At 43.4% G+C, this 10,511-nt stretch overlaps 1 protein-coding gene across 1 annotated transcript; it reads left to right on the top strand.

Annotated features, from left to right (window-relative positions):
- Positions 1-7,589: 7,589 nt before the first annotated feature.
- Positions 7,590-9,850, top strand: LOC139558470 (uncharacterized). The gene is made up of 4 exons (XM_071373627.1): positions 7,590-7,882; positions 7,994-8,052; positions 8,142-9,626; positions 9,783-9,850. Exons 1-3 carry the CDS (start codon positions 7,860-7,862, stop codon positions 9,620-9,622), a joined length of 1,563 nt encoding a protein of 520 aa, XP_071229728.1. The 5' UTR covers positions 7,590-7,859; the 3' UTR covers positions 9,623-9,626; positions 9,783-9,850.
- Positions 9,851-10,511: the final 661 nt, after the last annotated feature.

Here is a 10,511-nt window from a genome sequence, read left to right on the forward strand (position 1 = left end):
GAGCCATAGTGGTTAGGAGGAGATACACCAGTAGAGGGTTTCATATTACTAGAGACAGAGCCAGCTATACCGGGGACAATACCTTGAAACCTAACATAGCCTTGGCCATAGTGGTTTGATGTGGGGGTGTTGGCTCTGGACTTGTAGCTTCCGCTTTGTGCCACAGAATTCTGGGAGGTTGTTTGAATAATTCTGAACTGATTCAGAGCAGCTGTATGAATTTTTAAAAAACATTCTGGCTTGTAAAGCCCCGCACAGACTCTACAATTTTAGCTGTCCTGTGCCACGATTTTGTCATCTCAGAACAAATTTCAACGTCGTGGGCAAATTCTTAAGCCGTAAATGATTGTCGGACGTCTTGGCTCGTTCAGTGTGATAGGGTCTAGGTCTGCTGTATAAGTACCACTAGGTGTGGTCGTCGTAGGCTCCGATAAAGTTCTGGCAGTGTCATAAGTTTTTAGTCTATATCGTATAGTGTCGCTGGTGTTATGAGACGATCCCGGTGACTGACCAATAGGAACACGGCAGGTACTTGAGTATGCACACAATAATATTATTGTGAATAGAGTGCTGAGGAGGAGGAGTCTACTGTGTCCGGAAGCGACTTCACGATTCATTTTCTGTATTCAGGGTTCCCTCAAACATAATTTTAAGCTTTGTTTTACTATTGACAGTTACAGCTGATTTCTAGATTGTATATACCGATTTGCTCTCCTTAAATATAAGTAATCTGATTTATTCGTTTCAGGCTCTGAAATTACTATAATTACATATATTTTTGTACTTTTTACACCTTTTCGTGATATCCAATTGGTAGTTACAGGCTTGTTCCATCGCTGCAATTCCCGTACGGACTCGGGAGAGGCGAAGGTCGAGAGCCAAGCGTCCTCCAAAACACAACCTCGCCAAGCTATACTGCTCGCTCAACCCGCAAGCCAGCCGCACCAATGTGTTGGAGGAAGGAAACACCGTACAGCTGGTGACCGATGTCAGCTTGCATGTGCCCAGCCCGCCACAAGCAGTTACTAGAGCGCAATGTGACAAGGACATCCCAGCCGGCCAAACCCTCCCCTTACCCGGACAATGCTGCACCAATTGTGCGCCACCTCATGGGTCTCCCGGCTGCAGCCGGCTGAGACACAGCCTGGGATCTAACCCAGGTCTGTAGTGACGCTTCTATAACTGCGATGCGGTGCCTTAGACCGCTGCGCAAATCGGGAGGCTCGTCTCTGAATTGTTTACTAAAACTTTTTGCCGCCAGCTCCTGATATCAGGGCATAAAAACTACAATCTGGCTCCTGAATTATTTTATTTCACCTTTATTTAACCAGGTAGGCAAGTTGAGAACAAGTTCTCATTTACAATTACGACCTGGCCAAGATAAAGCAAAGCAGTACGACACATACAACAACACAGTTACACATGGAGTAAAACAAACATACAGTCAATAATACAGTAGAAAAATAAGTCTATATACAATGTGAGCAAATGAGGTGAGATAAGGGAGGAAAAGGCAAAAAAAGGCCATGGTGGCGAAGTAAATACAATATAGCAAGTAAAACAATTAGACTTGGCCCGAGCTTGTTTTCCCCATTTTTTCCCAGGCTAAACTAGCTGACTAGCTGAGCTATGCTAGTTTTCGTCTTCATTGCCAAAGTTCATAAATACTGCACCCTCAACTTCAAAACTAATTCGCTAGTAATACAATCATGTAACTCAGCAATTTGCTGAAAATACTATTTTTTGGAATAGTCATGACTGGTTTGAGATATCTGTTGTAAGACAACAGTGGCGAAGGATATCAATGCTATTTAAGGCGGACCCAATTTAAATTTTGAGACCCACCGCGTAGGATTAGCTGGCGTAGGATTAGCTGGACATTTTTGACTGGTCTTGGAACTGTGACAACAGCCAGCCTCTCCTCACTTGGCTTGATGGGATATGTTGTGATTTTGTCAACACAACCAGATACTGTATATACACAGTCTTGTACCCAGTGGCAACCCATCATTCAGGCCAGAACCCCACCTGTTTTGAGCCCCACCTGTCTGGCAATTTTTTTTATGTGCTTTTTTGTATGCCTGTTTTGTTTGTTATTTTACCATTAATACGTGTTACATATCATTTTCCTAACAAATGTACAAACAAATCATTGAGTTAAAAAATCTGCATACAAACATGGTCTCCTTTTTACTTTCTTGAGTAAGGCAGCTCCAAAATGCAGGTATTTCAGCCTAGCTCAGTGCTTTCTGTGGTGGTGGGGCAGCCAGCGGAAAATACAGAGCTTAGGTGTTGGTAATATTCTCTAGTTGCGCCGTGACTAGCTCAGTGTTCTGTCTCTCATGGGGACACTACGTCATTGCAAAATGTACAGGGACTTCTGGGAACCCCCCATACATCAAACACTTATTAAACATTTTAGAGATTAGGGTAGATATTTGGTTAGCTGTAACCCTAAGCAATTTGGCGTGAAGATTATCTGTACCAGGTGAATTGTCATCCGAAAGAGACAACAGCATCCTTTCTACTTCCTCCCTTTCTACTTGGTTAAATTTGAACATGCATTGCTGACACAATCTTTTATAAGGGTATATGACATGGAGCCATCAGTTGGAATCATAGCATTCCTCAACTCGTCCACTTTGCCTGTAAAATATTCATGAAAGTAATTTGCGATGTCGTGTGGCTTTGTAATAAACATACCCTCTGATTCAACAAAAGAGACAAACATGTTTCGAATTCCTACCCATAAAATTGTTCAACGTTTCCCACAGTTTTTTCCCATCACCCTTACTTCATCAATTTTGTGTTGTTAGAATCCCTTCTTCTATCCTTTGTTTAGCTTGGTCACGAGATTTCTTAATTTACAATAATTTAGCTTATAAAACAGAGTGCCATATTTATCTGCTGCTTTTTAAAAATCATTCAATTTCTCAGCTCATCATCAATCCATGGGGCACTGTTTGACTTCACAGTGCATTTTCTTTTAAAGGGGCATGCTTATCAGCTATACTCATAAATAATTGAATAAGCTAACTTAGTGACATTTCAGGGTCATCCTTAATGCACACTTCTAACCATTGCACATTCTTAATTGAACCCTCGGTAGCACCTTCTGTAGATTACCTTAGGGCCAGCCTTTGGTATTTTAGTTTTCCTAGAATGCAACCAATTTATGACAACCTAGTTTAGCCACTGATACAGCTTTAGAACAATGTTCAGCCATGTTGGTAAAAATGTGGTGGATACAAGTTGATGATGTGATACCGGACCTATTAGTGACGTTCTGGTTGGTAATGTCATAACTTGCGTCAGGTTACATACAGTTGAACATGTTATTACTCCAACTTCGTGAAAGCGACAAACTGACACGTTTTCATTTTCGTCATAAACAACTTTATATCTAAGGAGTCCCTTTGAGTTCACGACCGCACATGCGCAGTTCGGCGCGAGACGACCGTTAGACCCGGTGACATGTTTCTACGTGTGAATTTAGCTAGCCAAAGCCGCCATGACATCACCTAAAAGTGTGATCGGGGATTTCTATTGGAGGAGAGTTTTAGCTAACATGCATACCTTACTGTCTGTGAAAATGTACAGTTTTTCGGAACTCACTTCACTCATACATAGAGTGAGGTTTGCGCTGCTGATGCTGGCACATGCGCAGATCAAATACACGCTGCAGTCGACGTAGCCTCAAACCAATCTCAGATTGTACGATTTGCTTAAATTCTGTCATCACAATCTAGTCAAATTGGTATCAAGATTTTAAATTGGTGTACATCGCACAATCTGACGTGATAATCATAACAGACGTAATCCTAGTGCTGAGTGATTAACCGAAATGTAGGTTATTTTTCGGTTAATTGACAGACTGTCTGTTCAATTATTTTAATTCCATTTAGTTCGTTTTTTCCCCCCTGTGAGCTCAATGTGCATACCAGATCAAGCCCGAACTGTGCGATGTAGTAGGGCGTTTCCAACAGGCCAATATTAAACACAGTTTAGCGCAGAAAACGTGGTAATTAACTACCATGATCATAATCCATTGTGCGCCTACTTGTCGGTTCTGTGTTTCTTTAAAGCCTGCTACATTAGGTTAGTGTAGGAAAGAGAAGGAGAGGGAGAGCAGAGACAGAAGCATGCGTGATCGAGAGGGATAGAGAGAGGGATAGACAGCAGTTGCTTTGCGAGGTATCTACCTGAAAATACATGATCTAAGTGATTGATAGTTGGTATTCAGCAGTCAGTAAAGTATGCCTTATTTACTTTGAAGAACTACTAAAATTGTGATTTTGTCATACAGCATAGGCAGCAGCTCTACAGAGATGATGATTTGGTATTAAATAATAAAGTAATAAAATAAAGCAAATGTAATATATACAACAACTGAAATATTTTATAAAGTAATGTAATGTGAATAAATTATGGTTAATAAGTGATAAGCAGTCACTACCGTCTTGGGACTTTTATTAATAGTATTATTATGTGTTAGTGCAGCATTCAACCCACATAATGCATAGCGCATTTAATGTCCCAAAAAATTATCGAAACCTTGGAAATGAAAGGCTACAATAATTTTGCAAATGATCATGCATGCCGCAAATGACATAAGTTCCTTGAATTTTCTTTCGCGGGTGCCTTTTCATTATCTTGATAGACACTTGTGGTTTCTAGCAAACATTACACCAATCAATGCAATGGAGTGTGTAGTGAAGCAAAAGTTTAGTGGTCAAAACCATTCATCTTGGGGCGACGGGGGGAGCGGGTTTGCAAAATGCTATAATATCACGCAATTATAACATTTATAAAATGGTCAGATCACAGGAGGCTGCTGAGGGGAGGACGGCTCATAGTAATGGCCTGAAGAGAGCTAATGGAATGCAATCAAACCCATGGAAACCATTTAATTGAATTTATTTAATCTTTATTTAACTTGGCAAGTCAGTTAAGAACAAATTCTTATTTACAATGACGGCCTTCCCTGGCCAAACCCGGACGCTGGGCCAATTGTGCGCCGCCCTATTGGACTCCCAATCACGGCCAGATGTGAAACATCCTATTGCACTGAGATGCAGTGCCTTATATATATATACACTGCTCAAAAAAATAAAGGGAACACTAAAATAACACATCCTAGATCTGAATGAATGAAATATTCTTATTAAATACTTTTTTCTTTACATAGTTGAATGTGCTGACAACAAAATCACACAAAAATTATCAATGGAAATCAAATTTATCAACCCATGGAGGTCTGGATTTGGAGTAACACTCAAAATTAAAGTGGAAAACCACACTACAGGCTGATCCAACTTTGATGTAATGTCCTTAAAACAAGTCAAAATGAGGCTCAGTAGTGTGTGTGGCCTCCACGTGCCTGTATGACCTCCCTACAACGCCTGGGCATGCTCCTGATGAGGTGGCGGATGGTCTCCTGAGGGATCTCCTCCCAGACCTGGACTAAAGCATCCGCCAACTCCTGGACAGTCTGTGGTGCAACGTGGCGTTGGTGGATGGAGCGAGACATGATGTCTCAGATGTGCTCAATTGGATTCAGGTCTGGGGAACGGGCGGGCCAGCCCATAGCATCAATGCCTTCCTCTTGCAGGAACTGCTGACACACTCCAGCCACATGAGGTCTAGCATTGTCTTGCATTAGGAGGAACCCAGGGCCAACCGCACCAGCATATGGTCTCACAAGGGGTCTGAGGATCTCATCTCGGTACCTAATGGCAGTCAGGCTACCTCTGGCGAGCACATGGAGGGCTGTGCGGCCCCCCAAAGAAATGCCACCCCACACCATGACTGACCCACCGCCAAACCGGTCATGCTGGAGGATGTTGCAGGCAGCAGAACGTTCTCCACGGCGTCTCCAGACTCTGTCACATGTGCTCAGTGTGAACCTGCTTTCATCTGTGAAGAGCACAGGGTGCCAGTGGCGAATTTGCCAATCTTGGTGTTCTCTGGCAAATGCCAAACGTCCTGCACGGTGTTGGGCTGTAAGCACAACCCCCACCTGTGGACGTCGGGCCCTCATACCACCCTCATGGAGTCTGTTTCTGACCGTTTGAGCAGACACATGCACATTTGTGGCCTGCTGGAGGTCATTTTGCAAGGCTCTGGCAGTGCTCCTCCTGCTCCTCCTTGCACAAAGGCGGAGGTAGCGGTCCTGCTGCTGGGTTGTTGCCCTCCTACGGCCTCCTCCACGTCTACTGATGTACTGGCCTGTCTCCTGGTAGCGCCTCCATGCTCGGGACACTACGCTGACAGACACAGCAAACCTTCTTGCCACAGCTCGCATTGATGTGCCATCCTGGATGAGCTGCACTACCTGAGCCACTTGTGTGGGTTGTAGACTCCGTCTCATGCTACCACTAGAGTGAAAGCACCGCCAGCATTTAAAAGTGACCAAAACATCAGCCAGGAAGCATAGGAACTGAGAAGTGGTCTATGGTCACCACCTGCAGAACCACTCCTTTATTGGGGGTGTCTTGCTAATTGCCTATAATTTCCACCTGTTGTCTATTCCATTTGCACAACAGCATGTGATATTTATTATCAATCAGTGTTGCTTCCTAAGTGGACAGTTTGATTTCACGAAGTGTGATTGACTTGGAGTTACATTGTGTTGTTTAAGTGTTCCCTTTATTTTTTGGAGCAGTGTATATATATTATGTTTATTTATTTTTGAATACAGACTAGCTAAAAAAGTAAAAAAATATAAAGATAATTTTCTGTTAAAAAAAAAAGTGGAGGTCCAAAATCATAAGTTTGCGCACCCTATTTTAAATTGCTCCATGGAATAACTTTGCAGCTGTTTCTGATTAATAAACAATGCCATGCTGGTGGGTTGTAACATTCAAATAAAATCCAGAATTTCTGCTAGTGTGGGCGTTTAAGTACTACAGCACCCACAGACAAAAAAATGCAATAGCTGCCAGCTAGCAAACTTAGGCCCGCTTGCGCTGTGACTTGGGCTGTGTTTAGACAGGCAGCCAAATCAGATTTTTTAAAACTAATTGGTCGTTTGACCAATCTGATCAGCTCTGAGAAATATCTGATGTGAAAAGATCTAATGTGATTGGTCGAAAGACCGACTAGTGGTGGGAAAAAATCTAAATTGGGCTGCCTGTCGAAACACATCCTTACTGCCTTGTGTAGTTGGTATATCAGTTGGGTGTATGTTTGGCTATGTTTAGACACCCAGTCCAATTCTGATCTTTTTTCACTAATTGGTCTTTTGACCATCTGATCAGCTCTGAAAAAGAGCTGATGTGAAAATATCTGATGTGATTGATCAAAAGACCAACTAGCGTGCGAAAAAAATCTGATTTGGGCTGCCTGTATGAAAATGCAGTCGTCATCACTGTTTGCTTGATTGATCATGTTCAGCTGCATGTCATTGTGATGTCATAACGATAGCCCTCTTGTTTGGATGAATTTCTTAAGTCTCTGATTGGGAAGATCTCAATTGCTTACTCTTCGCATCCTCTCTCCTTGTCTCCTTCTCAAAACCCATTGGATGAGAAAGCCAGAGGTCCCGCCCCTCTGATCTTCTTCTTCAATGGGTTTTGAGAAGGAGGTGAGGAGAGAGGACGCGAGGAGTAAGCAATTCTCCCCTTAACTTCTTCCTTCCTCTCTCCTAGCCTTGATTGATTTAAAATCTGTTCTCTCAACAAAGACATAAAGCTGAACGTGATCAATCAATGAGCCAGTGATTGAATGGCAATTGCAGGTTCAGGCAATAAATACACACCCAGCTAGTATGGTAATTAAGCAAGGCAGTAAGTCACAGTGGGCCTACGGTTTCAACTTGGCAACTATAGTTGTGGTGGCTTGTCTGTTGGTACTTAGATATGGCTTTTGGAATTCATTTGTGGTAAGAGTCTTTGATCAATGTTTTGTAGATCTACTACATGGGTCCTGCTTGACTTTGATGTTGTTCAATTTCACTTGTGTTGCACAGGCACTGAATTTCTTTTCTTAACAGGATTCTGTTGCTTTGCTCCATGTTCTCAGAACCTTTAAGATCTGCTTGTGCTCCACATGGTAAGGCATGAACAATACATTGTCATTTTTTGTGTGTTGAAGATCAGCTTTAAAATTGAGGTGACTCATACTTTCCCTAATCTGTTTAGATGCCCAGAGATTAAGAGGCTGCATGTATTCTGGCTCTTCCCAAGTGGAAGATGAACAGACACAACCAGGTGATGGCTATCCTCAGGATCAAATCAAACCAGCTTTTAGTACTTCAAGTTATGTCCAGAGTGATGCTACTCCCAGAGAGACTGGACCCAACACCCATAACCAGGAACTATCCCTCAGAGGCTCTGCTTCAAGCTCTATCCAGCCTGCCCCAAGAATGTTAGGCCTCTCTGGCTCTATAGCCAGTAGAACCTCTGTCAGCCACAACAAGCGTCACACCCTTGCCAGTATAACCTCAGGCCAAAGTGTCACTAACCCTAGTGCAGTGAAGATGGTTTCAAGTTGGGAAGCAAAGGGAATTCAGCCCAAAACCTTTCCATTACAGCCTCTTTCAAGCAACTCTGGATCTGTTCATAATTTCCTGGGAAGCCATTTATTCAAATCAACCCCCCAGAATTCTGTGGCACAAAGTGGAATCTACCAGTCCGTAAGGGAAATGGCTTCCACCCCTAACCTTCAAGCTCCCTCACGTGGTTCTTCAGGAACTTCATTTAGATCAGGTCCTCTGCATTTTGGGTCTACTGAAGGTGGGAGTGCAACAAATGTGTACAAGCCCAGCTTCTCTCAATATGTCAAGCCATACCAGAGCAGACATGCCTCTGCCAGTAGTGGTTCAACTTCTAGTCAATATGCCCAAACTTCTGCCCAGAGAATAGATGGAGCCTCCAGAAGCAGCAGTATCCCTATATCTAGCCTGGCGTCTATCTCCAGTCTCTTTACCCCAAGTTCTACGCCTAGTAGAAACTCCTATGGAACCTACAAGCCTGGCTCTACCCTTGGTGCAACACCACGCCAGAGCCTGTTTCCCTCTAACCAGGGTGGCAGTGGTTCAATCTACAGCCAGAATGTCCTTGCCGCCAACCAGAAGCCAAGCAGCACTACACCTGCCGAAAGCAACCACAGGCAAGTCTCTGGTCAGATGGGGCACTACCAGCCTAGCTATGTTGCCAGTAGTGGGCCAATCTCCATCCTCCACAGTTCTGCCCAGGCTGGCAGCTCTTCAACCTATGTGCAGAAACCAAGCAGCTCTAAACCTGCCCCCAGGCAAAGCTATCAGCCCAGCTATTCTCCCAATGCTGTGAAGTCAATCCCTAGCTATGCCAAAGGACCTACCCAGAGCATTTTCTTTAACCTCCATGGCCCTACCCAGAGCAGGACTAGCAGTACCACCACCACACCTCAAAGCTTTGCACTGGTCTCCATCTACAACATCCCAGCACGCTACGGTGGCACTCATATCCGTCGGCTCCAAGACCATATTCATCGTGGGCGTAATGCCTCCACTAGCCACTCCAAAACCAGCTCACGTGTTAACAAGCCACAGCAAAACCACACTCTGCCTGCCAAGCAGGAAGGCCCCAGCACCACCTTCGTCCAAGTCTCACGCTCTACTAGATGGGAGCCCAGAACATGACTAAGTGAGAGCTGTGTTTATTTTTATGCTGCTTAGCCTGTTAGGTTTACACACGCAGCTTATTGATCTTTTTGCCACTCTGATCTTGACAATGAGGGGGGATCAGAATTGGGCAGCCTGTCATGTTTGCTTGTTACTAATCTACTGGTTTGTCTTCTAGGTGCTGAGACCATGAAGTGATGCCAGGCTTTCTACTTCAATGGTTTTAATAAATAACATTGAATCTAATCCAAGTTCAGTCTCGCTGTTATTGTAACTAAGTTTTTTTTATCAGACTAATCTTTACTGGCAAATGTCTGCTTGGTCCAGCAGGACTTTTTGTATGCTGGCATTTGATAAGATGTTGCATGACTGGACCTCTACAATGAGCCTGAAACTGTTGGGCTTAACATTTAATGATGCTTCGTTCACCCCCTGCAGCTGGGGAGACCCAGAGCACACTTCAGGTTCTAATGCAACTTGACTTAGTTTGTAACAACCATCAAAGTGGATTATGTATTTTTTCTTCCAGAAACTCAATCATATTTATTTGACCCCTGATATCTTATCTTTATGTTAGTGCTAATGACCATGACATTTCTGATCTTCATGTCCCCTTATGAGCCCTACATTTTGCCTTAATACCTACCATATGTTAGCATGACAAATGTACTATGACTAGGAGTCACATATGGTCAGATGGGAACTCCTGCCCCTAACTATAAGACTACAGTAATAGAATGGCAGTGTTGTCATTGAGGTATTTGCATGTGTGCTTTATAACCCAGTGTCTTGGTTTGTTGCACCTGGAATTTCACTTTGCAAACCTATGCTGAATTGTGCCTGCTTGAACAATTTGACTCAGACTATAACTGGGTAGTATATTACCCTAGCTACCAGTTATGTAGGA

This window comes from Salvelinus alpinus, chromosome 29 (genome assembly GCF_045679555.1).
Source record: "Salvelinus alpinus chromosome 29, SLU_Salpinus.1, whole genome shotgun sequence".
Taxonomy (NCBI): Eukaryota; Metazoa; Chordata; class Actinopteri; order Salmoniformes; family Salmonidae; genus Salvelinus; species Salvelinus alpinus.

Coding starts and splice junctions, on each gene's coding strand:
- LOC139558470 (XM_071373627.1), top strand. CDS start 7,860: ATGGCTTTTGGAATTCATTTGTG. Junction 7,883..7,993: donor GCTTTTGGAATTCATTTGTG/GTAAGAGTCTTT, acceptor TTTTCTTAACAG/GATTCTGTTGCTTTGCTCCA. Junction 8,053..8,141: donor ATCTGCTTGTGCTCCACATG/GTAAGGCATGAA, acceptor TAATCTGTTTAG/ATGCCCAGAGATTAAGAGGC.